The sequence below is a fragment of the Penicillium atrosanguineum genome, assembly GCF_028827265.1.
Source record: "Penicillium atrosanguineum strain IBT 20685 chromosome Unknown utg000007l_segment0_segment0, whole genome shotgun sequence".
NCBI classification, from domain to species: domain Eukaryota; kingdom Fungi; phylum Ascomycota; class Eurotiomycetes; order Eurotiales; family Aspergillaceae; genus Penicillium; species Penicillium atrosanguineum.
The window spans coordinates 1,786,103-1,804,312 of NW_026623139.1; the positions used below are offsets into that span (position 1 = coordinate 1,786,103).

Below are 18,210 nucleotides of genomic sequence, written 5' to 3' on the forward strand. Positions count from 1 at the left end.
GCTGCATTGGGTAGTATTCATATCAGCGCCTCAGCAAATCCATTACGAGAGAGATAAACACCAAGCCATAGCAATAGTCGAGCCGCGTCAAAGCCGAAAAAGCACACCATGTGAGCAATGTCGCCATCGCAGCTGCACCTCATCCACAGATAGTAAGATGAGTGTCGGCAACAGCGGATTAATTTAAAGATGCCAGTCAGCCGTGGCAAGTCCAGTTGGAAAGGCTTGCAGAACTGCCGCAACGGGGAAGCGTCAGCATCGAAATCGACATTGCATCGTTGTGGGGGTCCCGAGCTCCGGCATCGGGCGAGATGCAAATTCGTCAATGCAGTGTGACACGTACTGGCAGGTACGGGGCTATTCTGATCTGCTGAGCTTTTCTTTTTTTCGTTGATGGGGCGAGATTGCAATGGGTGAGACTTGGCCCCAGTGGGGAGGTGGGGTTTACTGTTGATCTGGGGCATCTGCATTCAGGCAATATGGCTGCATTTTGCATTTTGAAGCAGGGTAACTACGTTCTGATTTCTTTTTACTAAAAGTGTCATGTACGAATTTACCGGTAGTCGACATTAGCCGCGCTGGACTGTATTTGCCGGGCGACACGAACTGCGTTCAGATGACCGGATGTCGTGTAAAATGCGAAGGTGAGACAGAAACAGAACGACTGTAAAAAAGGAGGATCATGTTCCGGCTGGCATCGATACGCTGGTATGTCAAGGCTCCCTTCTGTCATCAGCCTTATTCCTTATTGTGAGTTCACATGGACAGGGCCGATTGACGTGGCGGACATCGGTTTGCAAGGTTCGGAAGGTTGTTTCATGCTTGTGACGATCAAATTTGATCATAATTATGCCATCAATTTCTATGTAGACGTGCTCTCGCCAAATAGTGTCAGGGTCATGGACTCATGACTCGTCTATACTGCTTCTTCGGGATATTCTTGGTGTTGTCACACGACGGGGACGAACCTGTCAACCGTAAACACATCACAGCCCAAGTGATCGCTGTCAGAATCGTAGATCACGATCCTTTGCTTGCCGCTCGCCGCTGTCACGTCGATCTGTCCAGTTGCCTTCGCCATCACCTTGGTGGCTGAAGATCACTATCCAGTGTTTCTGTATGTTTTTTTTTTCCCCTGACAATACTCGGTTTTACAAGTTTCAAAGGTGATCAGCGGTTAGCAAATAATACAGGCGCCGACTTGAAATCTCTTTGAATCAGGAGGATATGGCTGAAGTCTAGTCTCGGGCTTGGAGGGCCTAAGGTTGTATTGGGTGGCCTCGTCGGGCGCGGGCCGCAAGTGTCGGTCTTTCTTTGCATTATACTTTTCTCCCCGGACTGTGGGCCCGTTGACAAATATATCCAATGTTTAGTTTTCTTAGAGCCGTTCGTGCTGTAAATTCGAGTACTATCAATTTTGAGTTCCTTATCAGGAAATGCGCACTCAAAGAGCCCTTTGGCACCAAAGTTACTCCGCAGACAGCGCAGGAAACTTACAACTTACATGCACTGGGCTTTGCCTTGTCCCGCTCTCCTAGACCAGGGTACCTAGTCAATGGTTAGAAAGATGAAGATCAGAATGCCATAGGCCATAATCGATAAAGCCAGACACCTTTCTGAGACAAAATCCAGCGCTACGGTTGGTGGGAAAACAATGAAGCCGAACCACTCAGAGCTCCGGACACCGATTTCACCCATCTACAGTATATTGTAGCCCACACAAGCAAAGAGGCTTCCAGGGCATTTATGAAAATCTTCCGAAAACGCTAAGTCAACAAGCAGGCGTTCATGGCTTTCATCGCCATGTAGCCGCTTCCCGATCACTTACCAAGTACATCTTTTGGTGCCCAGGGGGAGGGGGTGGGCCTGGAGGGCCTAGATCTCGGACCAGTACAGTCCCCATGACCGCCCATAGCCCTCTCGCGATCGGCAAACAGGGGCTATCACACAAGGGCCAGCAAGCCCGATCAGCCACGCTCACATCGAGAACCGCCAGATGGCGCGCGATTTGCAATGTCTTTGAACGCAGCCGCTGCATCTGTCTCGGTCGGGAATAAGCAACGCGACCTGTCAGAGGATAGCCGTTCCCATCTGGAACTCCTGCCCATGGCCCGTCTTGGTCATGGGGTCGCTGGTGGGGATATCATTCGATGCTTTCTTTTTATTCTCCTCGGTTCGCGCCCGTTTTGCTGTCTCTTCTTTAGGAAAGAGCGACTATTCATGATTCTTGGTAATAGTGAATACTATCCCTCCCATTAAGTCAGTGATGTTTGTGTTTTGACTTCTTAAGGTATGTACTCCCAGAATAGAATGTGGCTTGAGAAAAGTGGCTTGATCCAACCATGGTAATATCTCGGACCAGAGGAAATTCGGGATCGAGCAAATGAAACCGCAAGGAAACGCTTTCCTGCGCATGAAAAAGATCCATGGATGTGTTTCGCGAAATTACCGGCCTGTAAAGATACATGACTCGATATGTCGATCGCTATCAAACCCAAAGGGTTTCCCTCACATTGCTGTCAAATAGTGATGACGATGTGGCTGCGAAGGCATATAATGTGAGCAAAGTAAGCCCTTGGACAAATTACGAAGCGTAGTCTGGTCTAGCCAGATTTGCGTGTCCAAAGCGTTGGGGAATGGCTGCAGAGGTATGCCAGGGCTCTCCAAAACTGGGATACCTGATCGGCAGGGCGGAAAGGACACTCGATTAGCTCGCATAGTTCTGCCTACATCTAAAACAAGGGAGGCCATCGGGGATCGGACTGCAGGTCTTCAGAGGTCTGACTCAAGATCAAACCTCTGAAAGGTATGTGTCGCACTGTTTTCTTTGATACCCTGAGTCGGTGTAGGGTGTACGTGAGCTATCAAAGAGAGGGACGAATCTGAAGGTCTAGAGGGCCGGTGGTGTTGAGTTGAAACAGCAGGGAAGCCATCTATGGTTGGCTCCAGGGATAGAGAGAGTATAGCCACCCTGATCCAGGGCTATGTTGGTTGAAGGAGCAATCCTTTCATATCCCGGAAAATGAAAATATCCCGATCCAACCATGGGAATTAAACTACTGTCCTACTCGGCCTAGCCCAGCAGGCAGAGGTAAGATTGAAAATGATCGTCACGGAAGTGCGAGTCGTGCTTCCGGCTGTACTACAAGGCCCGGAACATGCTATATCACGGTTTAAGCCAATCCCACGAGCCAGGTACGCGAAGACAGAAGCCCCGGGCTGCCCCTTGAATAAAATCACATGCACATGGCCCTTCGTCGATCAACCGGGGGAATGGCGGTGCCAAAAGCCCAGAACCAATTTATGGTTAGCAAAAACGGCTGATGACGACAGGCTTTCCCCGATCGCAGTCAGCTCGTTGCTCATTGGCATAAAGCACCCAAGATTGACTTCAAGGTCAACCAAGATGTACTAAGATCAACGGCTCACCTGATTCTCGTGGGTCTAGAAACTATGTCCAGATTTCCCATCCGGTTTCCCCGGACAAACATCCCTTGCGTAAACAAATCCGCGACCTTTGGGATCCGGGTCTTTTTGTGAGAGGCTCTATCGTGCAGTACAAACTCCCCCTTGTTTGCAACCCTTCCAACTGTTTTGATGTGCTAGCGCACATGGGCACTCGAACGGGGGACTCGGGCCGTAGGGCGGCTACATTCCGGAATGTGATTTGCCGTCGCTACTCGATGTGATACAAAAGATAGCTTCGCGGGCACTGCTATCACCCTGTGGTCGTTGACATCAGGGATCAACGTTATGTCCAAATAGGAGGCATTAGGTGGCGGCGGTGTTGCCGCCTTGAACTCTGCTCCATCACACCCGTTAATCGAAGTGTGGTTGGTTATCGAGGCTACCAATTATGAGCTTCGGGACTTGTTGAATTTGACAGGTGGTCGTTCTGATTATTGATTTGCTAGGGCAACCCTATGAGTAATTTAGCAGCTCCGGTGAGCGTTATGCCACCTCGCCATCGTCTTGCGCGGAATCTAGATCAACATTTGAAAGTAAGGGTGTGTAATATATTCTACCCACCCAGCGAATGTATATGCTAGATATGGGTAGACTCCCAACCTCCATGATCGACACATATTAATGAATGGCGTCGATCAAATATATACAGACAATGCATGTCAAGGTGCATATGTGAAACTTGTGGACGCGACTGGCAATGCCCCTGAAATATGAATTCTGGGGAATATCAAATTTGTCGGCACCTGATATGGCCCCAGTCCACATTAGGCCCCGGTAAGTGCCATCACCAAATTTACCGGGTCAACGGCCACCTCTTCATCCTTCTCAGGCTCTTCAGTACATGATCTGAATATTAAAAACAAAAACCCCAGAACGGACACCGGTACGTCACCATCACAAGCCCGCGACCCATGAGATCATGTGACATAGCCGCGTGACCTCGCCACAGTTCGGCTCTCCACTCACGGTGACTTTGCTTCCGTACTCAACTCCGGTGCAGTCCCTGGTACCACGTCCTTCGAACGGTACATGGGGTACGTGACTCGAGATCCCCAGCGCGGCGAATTCTCATAGTCAGGTGTCCCTGAAACCATCTTCTGATCCACGCCTCGGCCTATGCACTGCCGACGGCAGTTGGGGGCGGCTCTGTCTGCAATGCCTCATACATTCTACGTATGACTCGAGATTGACGTGGATCGCCTCGGCATTCAAAGTTTCCCTTCCCGTAGAGCCTCGGCATCTAACTTTGATAGAAGCCGTTGATATTGCAGATGAGCGTGACCATTATTCTGACCCTCGTAGTCTCTGACCACAGTACCTGGACCGCCCCCGGCTCAAGATGTTTGATGCGCCCTGGGGCATTATTGGCAGCCTTCGGGGCTACCGAGTAGATCCTTGCCCTGATTTAACGTCGAGTTCTCTGCGGATTCAGATTGCCACCTTAGTACCACCTGAAAAGAGGCCGTGAGACGACCAATGTTGGGTTGATGGAGCCGCCATTCTGAGGTCCTCACCGTGTCAGTGGCCATGATGATCTGACGAGATCATCGATGCGGGGGTGCCAGAGAAAGGCAACTGGGGGGTCCTGGGTCAGCAGAGACAAAAGCTCAGGGCTGCACGAGTAGGAAATGCTTTGCATGCTGTAGGTGATAGTTTCGAGTCGTGTCATACATCAGACAGGTAAAGGTCTACTACAGCGCGAATTGTTTCGGACGAATCAGGAGATATTGATCAGGATCGGTGCACAATACAAATATACTTCAAGTCAAGATAGTCTCGGTCATAGCCTTGGGACATGCCTTTTTCCGTCTCGACCATTTGACCCGTGGAGAGGCCAATGTCAATACGTACTATCAAGCGACCAGACAAAACAACGTGTCGGCAGTGGAGTGGAGACGGATGAAGAAAGGACTTGTTCCCCGCAATCTCGGACAACTCAACCATTGGAACCCAGATGATCAACAAAGAGAACAGGGAAGCAGATGATACAGAGGCAGCCAGTTATCACATGATGGATGAAACGTGCGTCTTGTGCAACAGTAGCTAATCCTAGGTCGATCGCTCATTCCCAATCCCTCGGGACTAGCGAGGAGTTCGAATCTTTCCGCCAGTCCGGACCGGAGGCAAGGGAGAGCCTGAAGAGCCACGTCTCGGGGCCCCGTGAGCAGTCCGCGCCCCATTTGGGTCTTCCTGATTCTAACCGTACATCCTGATGAGCCCCTCTCTCCAAAATGATTGCCCCCTTTGCCAGCTGGCAGACTCGTGACTACGACTGTGACACTCTGCTTGAATCGTGTCCTGTTAGATGTCAATTCAAGCCAGCATGTAGCCAGGATGTGGCATCTCGGAAGATAAGGACGAAAAGGGCGGTAAGGGATTGGGAAGTGTCCTTGTCTATCCCACCTGATGCCTGTTTGGAAGGAAATTCTAAAAAATCCTAAATGCAGAGGGGAATCGGTCAGACAGCGATTGAAGCTGCATAGGGATCGGAACTGTTTCGTTTCATTCCTTTTTTATTTATTTTTCACTCGTGAACAGATAGCCAGGTGAGGGTGAGGGCAAGATTGACGGAAGCCCCGTCGCGTTCCCCGGCATGCGGCCTGGGAATCAATCGTTTATCCCTTTCTGGCGGTCGCTGCTCGCGGCGAGGTATTCCCCAGATTTTACCTTTATCTTACTCCAGACTCAAACTTCAACTAAGGACCGATGCGGACAGCATCGGTTATAGAAGTCGGCTTTTTAGCTCCTCCTTAGTCCAAAACAAGCCGGCCCCAACACCAAACGTGGCTCACGGGGAAGATCTGGCGCGGATGCGGTGTACCCCATACTTCTCGTCCGTGACGGAAATAGCTCAACATTCGAGATCTCAGGTAAGCAAGTCAGCCGGACTGCGAGCCTATTAGGCGGCCAATGGTTGGCGGTGCGACAGTTCATCAGTCAGTAGGCTCTTTTGTAGATTACCTGTGGCGAAGGCCTCACTTGTATTTTTCCAGGTGGCGTTTGAGTCCCGGTCTAGTTGATGTGGCTATCAGGAGGATGTCAAACCGTGCTCCTTGATTTCCCTTTCAGGTCCTCCTTTTTCTTTTCCTTTTACAGGTCACCAGTGCTACAATCTTCAGAACTGAGCAGTGTAGACCAAGTCCGGAAACAGACCGGTACAAGAGCATAGATACCACGTACCGCGGATCTTGATTTACAAAAATACACGCCGAGTACCGGGGAACGTCCGGTTCCCACATGTACGGCGCGGGTACCGTGGGTGTATCCAATGGCCCCGTGATGCGTCCGAATTTTCTTCACCGACCCTCGCCTCGGCCTTTTATTTGATTTTATTTTATTTATTTATTTCTGTATTGTAATGATACGTACCGAATTCCTTTTTTTTTTTTTCTTCTTTCTTCTTTTTTCTTATCCTTTTTTCCTTTTTTATAATTACTTTCCCCCTCTCTTTTCCACTCCACTCCACCCGCCGCCCCCGTCATTCTTATTATCGTTCCGACTTGCACTTCCCCAACTCCTTCTTCTCCCTCTCACACTCTCACCCTTCTCATCACCCCGACCCCAGGAATCGCTTCAATCCCTATCCCAAACGCACTTCTTTCGGATATCTCACCAAATCTATTATCTCCGCATCCGATTTCGGTGGCGCCCTGGCGGAGATTTAACGAATTCTCAAACCGAAGCCGGCTTCTCTCGTTTTTCGGTCTTCTCGCCCTCGCCTCAATCGCTACCAGCTGAATCCCCTGCAAAAGCAATCGATTACAACTGAGCTACTCTATTTCGGATTGATCGACTCTCTGCATAACACTGCAGGACCCATACTCAAATTTTCAAGGACCTTCTCTCACTTTGCAGATTCCTTGAGAACTTTCTCCTTCGTTTCAACCGCCGTACGACCACTCTCGGGGAAGACGGCGACCCCGGAACACCACTACTTTTCAGTTTGATCAGCACCGACGACTACAAAAGTAGTTGTGGCGCCGCTATCATGCCTTTGACAACACCGGTTTTGACGGTGGACGCAGACAATATCCACAAGGTGGATACTGCAAATGCACAGAGTCTTCATGGCATGTGGATGGGTACGTTTAAATTCACTGTGTTCTTTGAAAAAAAAGGATCCCCGGCCTAATTCGATTTGCAGTATTCTCGAAATGTGCCGACTATATGGACCAGGGCCGTCGGCTCGAGAACTTGAGCTGGCGTCTGTGGACCCGCGAGACATTCTGCGTTGAGCCTGGGAAGTCGAACATGGCTTCTGTCCTTCCCAAATTGCGCTCCGAGGCCGGTGATCTGCCGGAGCTCTCCGCCAGTGTTGAATCGGCCGCGTCCGACCAAGCCGAACGCATCGAAGCTCACATTAAGCGTCCCAAGTTCTCAGATTACCGACCAGCCGTGGTCCGTGAGGACTCCCTGGCTAGCCTGGGCCGTGGAAAGGAGAAGCACATCACCTCACTGGACCTCGAGCGTATGGTCCTTAACATCAAAGAGAAGAAGAACCTAGAGCCTTTGGCTCCTATGGTCGAGCCCACTGCTCCCGTTGTCGACATCACTCCCCGCCCATCTACTCCTACTCCTACTCCTATCTCCGTTTCGACTGTTTCGACTGCCACGACTGCCAGGCAGGTCCCTGCCTTCCCTCGCCCGGTGTGCCACCCCCATGAATCGACCGAATCCTGCTCGACCACTGCCCCCGAAGGGAACGATAGCGACTCCGCCCAGATTAACGCGTCCGACACTAGTGTCTCCTCTTCTGGGGTTCTTCCTTCTCGACCGGAACTGATCAAGTCGCCCAGTGTCGTTCGTGGGTTCTCGCCCTCCCTAATCTCCTCTTCCTTCCGGTCGCAACCCAGACTGGCCGCTGAGCCGAGCCCCTCCCACGAAACTCCTCAATTGAAATCCTCCCCTCTTAAAAAGAAGGGAGGCATGTTTACACTAGGTGGATCTTCTGGGGATGATGACGAGAGCTCCTTTGAAGAACGCATAAACGCGAAGGTGCCCCAGGATATTACCACTGGCGGTGGATCTCTGAGGCCAAATGGCAGCAACCCAAGCTCTTCCAAGAAGGTCGCCTCTTTCAGCGACCATGTTCAGACCATTCGACCTCCCAAAAGCCCCCTCATCGCCGACGAGGACGCCATCGAGACTGATGACGAGGTCTCCGAGAGCGCCATTGAAGACGACGAAGATTCTGATTGGGAGGACTCGGTGACGGAGAGCGGCAAATCAAGCGTTGACGAGCGACCGGAGATGTTCCAGCGGGTTGATTCCCGACCCAACTTGGTGTCGCGGCGATCCCTTCTCACCATGATGATGCACCAACCGACTAAGATGAATGGGAATGCATTCCGGTCCAGTCCTGCGCTGCAACGGTCTCGTTTGACATCACCTAACGGACCCTCCATTCCTGCTTCGCCTTCTGAGAAAGGAGAGGACGAGAACCTCACCATGCGTGGCCCCGGCGTTCCTCGATCAAACCCCATTACCATGAAGTCGCCTCCATCCCAGTCGGTGGCCCATTCGCCGCGTACCACCCGACGCAACATGCTTGCGACCGAGTTGACCGAGTCTCTTCGCCGACACCTCCTTTGGGAACGCCAGCAGAAGAGCGCCACCGCGAATGCTTTCTTGAAGCGACGCCACACTGCCCACGATATGAAAAACCTCCAGGAGTATCCCAAGGGACCGCACCGAGCTCCGGGGGCGGGTCCCTCTGGGCCCTCCGGGTCAGGAGACGCAAATGCCGGCAGCCAGGCTCGGGATAAAGATCTCTCCAAGAACGGCTCATGGACCAACTACGCCACGGACTACGGTCCTTGGGAGTACCACGTTAAGGGATGGTAAACAGCGATCTCCCACTTTCTTCTTGATGTCTCGCGACAGCGATTCAATTCTCTATCTTTTCGACACGCAACGATTACGATCATACCATGCATTGCATCCAGGCGCAACTGAGGATTTGATTTGATTTGGGTTTAAATCGGCTCCGGGGGGGTTCTCAGGATGTTTTCCCGACACAGCATTCACTGGGCGTTGGCCTTGAATCTTTCTGGACCACCTAGGGGTCTCTCTATCCCTTACGACCTTAATAATCATGTACAGCTTCAATATCCCAACCTCTTTCCCTTAATTTTTGTCTTTTTCCAAACTTTCGGGTCGTCAAATGTTTGATGAAAACACGGAATTAATCCATATTCTCCAAGAGATTCTCCTCACTGGTTTCGTTTTCATGACCGCGAATTTTTCACACAAAAAAAACCCCCATCATCAGCGCTACTTGCCACTGCCCGTCTACTTGGATCGCAGAAAACGTGCTAGCATTTTATCAACCTGTTCTTTTATTTTTGCTTTCGATACCAGATACCATGGCATATCCTGTCCTGTTTGAACGCCCTCGGGCGCTTGCTCCTGTACGCTACGCTACACACGCTTCGAGCGGAAAAATAAGAAATAGTCAAAAAACTTGGAAACCAACGTCTCAAACATAAAGCTTTCCATGCACCTCGTATCATCTCCTATGTAGAAGTAGATCAACCCTGTCTCGATGGCTGGCGCCATGCAGTGGTGAATTGGCGGTCTGGATGCGTAGAAGGAGGGGAAAGGGCTATAGCTCTTCTGCAGAACATATCTACCTTAGCACGGGCGTTCTAGAGGTCCGTAAAAGGTTTTTTCGAGGCGCGCATCCCTGCGATACCCACACCAGATAAGTATCATGTGGAAATCCAGGCGGTTGGGGGGCTTTTGGTGGCGCTGACACGTCAGAAGGGGGGTGGTACGTGAATGTATGGTAGATGGTAGTTCCTTGATGGCTTCTAGGTTACATGCGAGAGTCTCTTCTACACATCGAGGCCGAGGTGTGTGGAGGGGGAAAACACCCCATTCAATCCCGCGGTAATGGATCGCGGGTCATGTGTTTACTAGCTAGGGTGGATTTGGAGATATGATAAAGACTTGTGTATATTTATTTTTGAGTAAAGTGTTACGCCCTATCAATCTAAGGACCGCTCTGTGAAAGGACGAAAAGTACCACCTGCCTAGGTGGGTATTGAGCAGCGCGCCCGGTCCCAACAGCATGGATATTGAAGATCTTCCAGGGCGGAGGGGGTGTCAGGTGGTCGAAAAAAAAGAATCAAGAGGAACAGGGGGCGCGCGGGTTTGAGAAAAACAAAAGTACGAGAGGAATCGAGATTGAACCGATTTTCAGATCCAGATCCAGGCCCGAGGAGGTCGCGTCCGCACTGTTCGCTTCACATGCCGTCCATGACATGGTGCTTTACCTTAGCTCTGCGCCCAAGCTCCCGGGGCTCGGGCGGATGGTGGTGGTGGTGGTGGTGGCTCCACTGCGACTCGACGAGATAAGCGCTCAGTCCTTGGATGCTTGGGTAGAGTCTGCGTTACGGCTCCATATTATAGGGGTTGTCTAGGTACATATGCTGTAGGACTGTAGAACCTTAGCCAACGGGGTCGCCGTGAGAGACACGGTCTAGACTCCCCGGGATTGAGGGAGTGAAGCCCCGGTTAGCCTCATCATGACAGTATGCATGTTTTTATCATGATGGAAATTTGAGATGGTTAGAGTTTAGGCATAGCCTCCGCTTGAGACAGATCGATGATACTAGTTCATCAGACTAGGGACTATGAGACTCGGGAATAAAGACTCGGCTGGAGACCTACGAATAAATGAGATTGATGTCATATGATGGTCATGTGGATGAGGGCACATGACACGAAAAGTGATCCATCGCCTATGAAGAAGATTGATCTCTGTCGTATTATTCCAGCCTATTTAGGTTCCAATGAACCAGAACATGCCCTAAATCAATCCTCCCCGGAGCCGAAGAATACCAAAGGGGGTTTCCCTTTTTGGGCTCGACTCGCCCAAAGTGGAATCCATGGTACAACCCCACGTCTTGCCCTCCTAAAACGCCCGACTGCCTCATACCTTTTCACCAGAAGGAAGTCTATGACTGGCCATTTCCCCGACTGTACCCGGCTCCTCGTGGGGCTCAAGGAAAAGCTTTCGCGACTGGAGAATTCAGATCCAGGGCACTTGCAGACTCGAACATGGGTGATTCGCTCAAGTGAGAAAGGAGGCTTGACAATCGAAGCGAGCAGTTGATTGCATATTCCCCGTGACGCGGTCAAGTGACTGTGGCAGCGCCTTAATATATTTACCGGTCTCCGGCACTCTCGGCCCCCGAGCCCAGTCACCTCCAGACTCCTCAATTTTCCTAGCCGTTTCGAGATAACTTGCCCCGGCTCGACATGTTGTGGTGTTCGATCTCAGCTGAGCGATTCAAAGATGGTGGAGATCACGGTGGGTCAAATACCAAACCAGGGACGTCAGTGATTCGTGTAAAGACTTTAGAATGATTAATTTTGACTGGTCCGTCTCACCGGTACTGACATTTTTTTTTTCATAACTGGATATCTTCCTAGCGCTCTACGGAGTACTCCTTCTGGAGTGGTGTGGCAGCCCCCACGCCACGGATTGAGGATGTTCCAAGTGACGAATACGAATGACGGGGCTCTCAGAAAGTGGGCTTTGAAACGCCGTAAGGCTGGTTTCCTGTTGGTTGGGATGATCGAATGGGGCCCTGTGAAGATTCGGCATGCCGATGCAGAGATCAAGGTATCTTGATGCCGGGCTCCTGTGCATTCGCTTTTGCAGCAATTCAGCAGCTCAGCAATATAAACGAATGCTTGGACTGACCTGCAGTCTCCTGGAAACACACATCAAGACCTGTCACTCTATCTGTCCATTTTCGCTTGCATTTCTCTGTTACGCTGCGAGGTGTTTTGTCTGGATGTGGAACCCATCTATCTTGATCGGCCAACCAGGGCCATTTCGCCTTCCAATTCAGGTCTATCAGCTCTAGACTCAATCCAAGCTCAGACCTGTTCACGTACATACGCTCGGAGGAACCTCGCGGAAACCCCTGTACTCCGTACAGTACGCTATGCCTTGGTTCTTCAAGACAATATCTTCATCGGTGAGATTATCGGTCGCAATATATCCAACTCGACGTCATAACGGTGAGCCAAAGCAATACCAATGTGCCATGGACCACCATGGTCCAAGCACCAACGTGTCTATACACACAGCTCTACTCCTTTCTCCCTGAGGAACTCAATCCCGGCCTCTCCGGAACCCTGAGTGTCTGCAATGCCGAAAGCTCATACCCAACTCGGCAGGCACTAACGGCCCAATCCCGAAACCCACCAACACCGTACGCTAGATGAAAAAAAGAATCGCGTTCTAAGTCTTCTTCATAATGGCTTCGAGTAGAGTAGAAGGTGAATTACAAAGTACATGATTGGTTCCGCTTCATCTCTCCTCCGTGGGTCTCGTCTCACGTGCGTTGGAGTCATGGAGCGCTGTCCTCCGACGAATCACGATACAAACTCCAGCGGGCTCGGAGCGGAGAACATCCATGTTCATGTGAATGGAACTTATCGATTATACTCAATATAAGGACGCTGGAATAGGCGAACCCGAGAGTATCGACCGGAGTCGAACATTTCCGCATCCTATCTTTCCAGAAGCGGTCATGTCGGGGGGTAGTTTCCGTTGAAGCATCACAGGGCTTCCAGAAGCTTTCTGGAAGGCCGATCCGGTGGGCAGGGAACCTAATCTGCATCTAGCCAAGCGCATCACCGAATCTGGACATGCGCCTTTCCGTATATGTACCGTACCGTTCGTCCGACGTATTACGCTGTGGAGAATAGTTACCGCCTGTACGCGGCGTTTGTATATCGCGTACGCCGTGAGTTTTTATACTGTGGAGAGGGCGGACGGTGTATATTAGAAGCCCATTTTGAATTATGCGAGGTTTCTAGGGCATAGGAATGTGTGTGACGAGGTTGCGACCGTTGAGAATGTCGGGGTTTTCTTTACGGTTGAGAACGCCCGATGCAACTAGTAGAGTCTATCAACGCCACGGACAGGGTATACCTCCGAGCCGGGGAAAAGGGTGTGTGTGTGACCTCGAGGTCTAGGGAGGTTACTTGAATCGAGGGCGAAATACCCTGTCCTGGTGCGGCAACGTGATATGACATCCTAGTGCTAGGTTTGGAGTGAACCTTGGATCTACGCGCGGATAGGAAGCATGTCGGTGAGAATTTCCGCGTCCGTTTGCGCGAGTGTATTCGATGATGTCCGCGCGGGACTCGTGGTGCTTTCCCGTTCGAGTTATAGACTTTTCGATAAACTGAATTCCAATAGTGCACACTAAACTCTCGAGAACAAAACAAGGAGCTCGTGCTGGAAGTTGGGACCTTGGCAATGCTGTCCCTGCATGGAAACACCTACTGCATACGTTCTCGGTTCTTTTGAGGAAGTTGCCTTCTGCTGGGACTATGTTGTGCGGGGCTGAATACATCCTGGCCTTAGCGCATGCGGAGTTCTGGAAGCCGACCCCTCTTCTCCGCTTGACCGCCTGTGTGGCATTCTTTTCGCATTAGACTGCGTTGGCTGCATTTCTTATTATAGGGAGGTTCATGCTTCGGAGGAAAGTCTCCCGAGCGGTGTTGTGCATGTGGAGGCTTTACTTAAGTTGGGTAATCATGAAGTAAGAGAGTCGAGGCGAGTGGCAGATGCAGGTTAGAGACTGTCAATTTCTGACATGCGGGGTACTCGGACAAGCACTGAGAAATAAAGGACTGTCACACACGCACTATCCGGAGTCATCCTTGATTCATTTCGTAGCTTGGTAGCTCGCTTCGTAGCTCGGTTTGGAAGATGGTATCTTGGGGAATGAGTCAGATTGAATCACGAAGCCGCGATCACCGATTCCGAAGTCTTGGCATCCAAACTTTCTCTATTTGTATACCATACCAGGCCTGCTTCACTCTGCCAGGCATTTGGATCTAAGAACCCCTGTTCTTAATAGTCTAACCTAACCCGGCTTCCCGGATCCTATCGCTCGCGGCTTTTCCAGCTGCAGATCTGGTCCTGTCGATCCCTGGTCACCCGATCTCTGCGTTGGCAGAAAACGTCACCTTCAACCGTCTCCATCTTTACCCTCGACTCATGGCGAGCGGATCAGTTGACAGTTCGGGTCCGGGCTCCCAAGTCCCCAGTAAGTCCACCCTTCCTATTGGCTCGGTGTATACTGGGTGGTCGAGGGCGCTTCCCAGGGGAATGTCAACGAGCTCACGACTGGGTCTTCGTATCTGATTCCCCTGGCCCTTACACTCTTTATCTGCACGGTGCTTTTGCCGCCCAGAGACTGTCCTGTCCTCTCCGGAGCGGGCACAACGGCCCGCAACCTTTTTGATCACACGCTCATCGAGAAATTTTCGGACAGGGACTGAGCAGCCGCTTGCTTCAAACGATGAGTTGGCAGCCCTGGCTTTGCCGCATGGCGTTGTATCCACGCATGTGCCGAACGCGCCTCGCCAATCATCGAGAAAACGGGGCAAATGTCGTTACTTCGCGACCAAAAGGGGTACGTTCTTGCGTTGAGTTCATGCGGTTTCAGGTCTAGGAGTGGTGATCTTTGCTGCCTTTGCGGTGTATTTCTTGGAATACACCATTGTTTTGGCGAGCATGCTTTCCTTCAGGTGGCATGGTTCTCAGTCCAATGGAAATGATGTCATGTTCGCCTGTTGGGGGCCTGGATACTGGGTTGTTTACTTGGACCCTTGCAACGAGTGGCTTTGAGTACTGCACTCCGGAACTAACACCAAAACAGGCTGCCGTGTTGGCGCGGAATGTCCATACATCCATGACGCCTCCACTACCGAGCAAAAAGCGAAACAGCCTAATCAGCAGCCTGCGCCACTGCCATCGTCTGACAGTGCTCAAAATCTAGGCCCTAGTCTAGCGGCTGGTGTGCAGAATTTGAGTATCAGCGGACACGCGCCTTCACATGGCGCTCAGCCTCAACGGCCCGTCTCCAAGATAGAGCAAAAAGACCCGAGAGAGTTCCAGATCAATCAGTTGAGACGCCGCTTCCGTCCAGAGGAGAAGACAGATGAGAAGGGAGTGACTCTGTCATTCGGAATGGCGCCATCTGATCCAGACTTTCCGTTTGAATTGGACAAATTGCAATGCGTCCTCCATGTGCCCGTCTCTTATCCAAGTGCAGGACGGCCCACGCTTTCTGTTACCAATCCCGAAATGGAAGCGGCGTATCGGGTGAATGTCGGCCGTGGGTTCGATGATATTGTTGATTATACTCTTAGGTCGAATGGTCAAGGGACCCTGCTCAGCTGGATGAACAGTCTGGATAAGCAGCTTGAACGCTTGCTGATTACCCTCGAAAGAGGACCCAAACTCACATTTGTTGCTAATGTTGGTCAAGCGCCTGCTCCAAGGGAGCAGAAGCCTCAATTGATGCCCACAAGTCAGCATGAACTGCCCCAATCTAAGGGAAAAGCTGCTGTGAAAGTAGCGCCAGCTCCAGCTCCGGTGTCAAAAGCACCGATAGCGAGAAAAACCCATACTGCTACAGAAAAGAGTCAAGCCGAGAAGCGAAGGTCGATGGAGATAAAGCAGCTTGAAGCTCGCCTTGGACGACTGCCCATGTTCCAGAAGCGTACGGATACATCTTGGATCGTCCCGATTCAACCCAATAAGGTAGACCGTTTGCCCAGATCACTTCAGACAATCAAGACTGTGAAGCTTCTGGTCCCTCAACTCTACCCTCTGGAGCTTAGTTCAATTGAGATTCAAGCAAATGACAGCCCCGAGGCAAGATCCGTGGAGACCGGATTTACTGAATGGGTTGAAAAGAACTCTCAAATGAACTTAGTCTCACAGGTCAACTACTTGGCTAGTAACATGCACGCCTTCGCTAAGACACCCTTACCCGAAGTAGCTGAATATTCTCAGCACGAGCATGAGCACGTCCAGTCTGACGCGGAATCATCTGCACCGGAGCCATCAAATGGTGTACTTATCGAAGCAGATGGAGACAGACCCCATTTGCATGTCATCCCACGACCACCAGAGTGGTCCGTCCCGGATTCAAATAGTGATAGTGAGATCACTGACGAATCGAGCTATGATGAGGAGTACTCAGAAGAGGAAGAAGGCGAGGACACGAGTGAAGGCGGTGCTCCTGTTCCTGCAGCTGCGGACGATACGCCTGGTCGAGGCGTCGCTCTTTCATTCCCATTCATGGAACTTTATGGAATTGAGCTGCTGGAGCTTGTTCACCTTGCTATCACAGTCAAGTGTGAGCGGTGTAAACAGACCGTGGACATTAAGAATGTTCCTCAGATTCAGGATCCGAAGGCGTCACCTAGGATTGAATCGTGCCGGAAGTGTGCTAATTCAATGAGCATCGGTGGGTCTCAATAACTACCTGACCCTCTGAACTCTAGGCTTATCCGTTTTGCAGGCTTCCGGAGACAGATGATGCATTCACATGCTAACCGAGCTGGATATCTGGACTTGGAGGGTTGTATCATTGTGGATCTTATTCCAAGGTGAGCATTTACTTCAGGGGCACTGTCATAAAATCACTGACTCTGAATAGTAACTTCCTTCCAACATGCTCCGAGTGCTCGACCGTCCATCCCATGCCTGGGGTATCTGCAGTCCGCGGAGAAAGCGCCATGGCGATTTGCCGTCACTGCCACCGCAAGATGGGTACGATTCGCAACTTATCTAACTTCGTCCAAGACTAACTGAAGTTATAGTCTTCAAACTCCCCGAAGTAAAGTTCTTGGTTGTGGGCACCGCAGGTAGTAAGTGTAAACTCCACCGATTCCACTTCATCAATATGCTTATCAAATTTATTCAGTCACTTCCCGTGCTCTTCCTTTGAAGAAGAAGGTCAGTTTCACCACAGAGTATCCTTGAATAAGTCTGACCCCCTGTAGCCCAGAGAAGTCCTCGGTATTGTCGCAGGCCAAGAGCTTCCTCGTCGTGGTCGCTGCCAGCATTATTCAAAGAGTCACCGTTGGTTCAGATTCAGCTGTTGTGCGAAGGTCTTCCCATGTGATAAGTATGTATTGATCTGACATTCTAACTTTTCTCGACACTAACGATCATCTTAGATGCCACGATGCTGACACCGACCATCCAAACGAGCACGCGAATCGCATGATCTGGTATGTTTATCCCTCGTTAAGACAATGAGTTGATTTTAACAACTGGAAAAGCGGTTTCTGTTCTCGCGAGCAAATCTACAGACCAGAGAATTGCGGTATTTGCAAGGCGGTTCTCGTAGGCAAAGCTGGTAGCGGATTCTGGGAAGGTGGAAAGGGAACTCGTAATCGAGCTCTTATGAGCCGCAAAGGTGAGACTTTCTTTACCTGGCTGTCATATGGTTATACTGACGGCGAATAGATCCTCGGAAGTATAAGCGAAGAGGAGGTAATCCTCCCGGTGGATCAAGCTCAAAGAAGAAGTAGAACATTTCGGTCTTGCGGTTGCAACTGGGCATATTTAAGCATTAGCATACTTGCATTGAGTGGTAGTTGGGTCGATATGGGACCTCAAAAGTTGTTTTTTAGCATCTGGTAAAGCCACTATGAAAAGCATGATTGATTCATAGGTCCATACACAAATACATCCATATTGGTGATTTCTTTTCTACTGTGTGATGCAAGATAAGTCTCAAGTACACAACTTTGCCTATGCACAAAGATTAGAACACCAACGAGGATTTTAAAGAGAATGCCATCATCTTTGCCTGACTGAATAAGTTCTGGATAAGCAAGCTAGATTTAAGGCCCGCTAGGGCTCATTCAACTATTACCTTCCTCTTGGCTGCACTCAAGTGCTTA

General features: G+C 50.6%; 2 protein-coding genes across 2 annotated transcripts; both read left to right on the forward strand.

Annotated features, from left to right (window-relative positions):
• Positions 1 to 7,456: 7,456 nt before the first annotated feature.
• Positions 7,457 to 9,312, forward strand: N7443_008878 (uncharacterized protein; the record flags this gene model as incomplete). The annotated part of the gene is made up of 2 exons (XM_056888934.1): positions 7,457 to 7,550; positions 7,613 to 9,312. 2 exons carry the CDS (start codon positions 7,457 to 7,459, stop codon positions 9,310 to 9,312), a joined length of 1,794 nt encoding a protein of 597 aa, XP_056738236.1.
• A 5,188-nt stretch (positions 9,313 to 14,500) lies between these two features.
• Positions 14,501 to 17,835, forward strand: N7443_008879 (CHY zinc finger protein; the record flags this gene model as incomplete). The annotated part of the gene is made up of 11 exons (XM_056888935.1): positions 14,501 to 14,549; positions 14,697 to 14,918; positions 15,165 to 16,763; positions 16,818 to 16,905; positions 16,956 to 17,068; positions 17,119 to 17,166; positions 17,223 to 17,254; positions 17,302 to 17,426; positions 17,479 to 17,532; positions 17,584 to 17,720; positions 17,771 to 17,835. 11 exons carry the CDS (start codon positions 14,501 to 14,503, stop codon positions 17,833 to 17,835), a joined length of 2,532 nt encoding a protein of 843 aa, XP_056738237.1.
• Between the last annotated feature and the right edge of the window lie 375 nt (positions 17,836 to 18,210).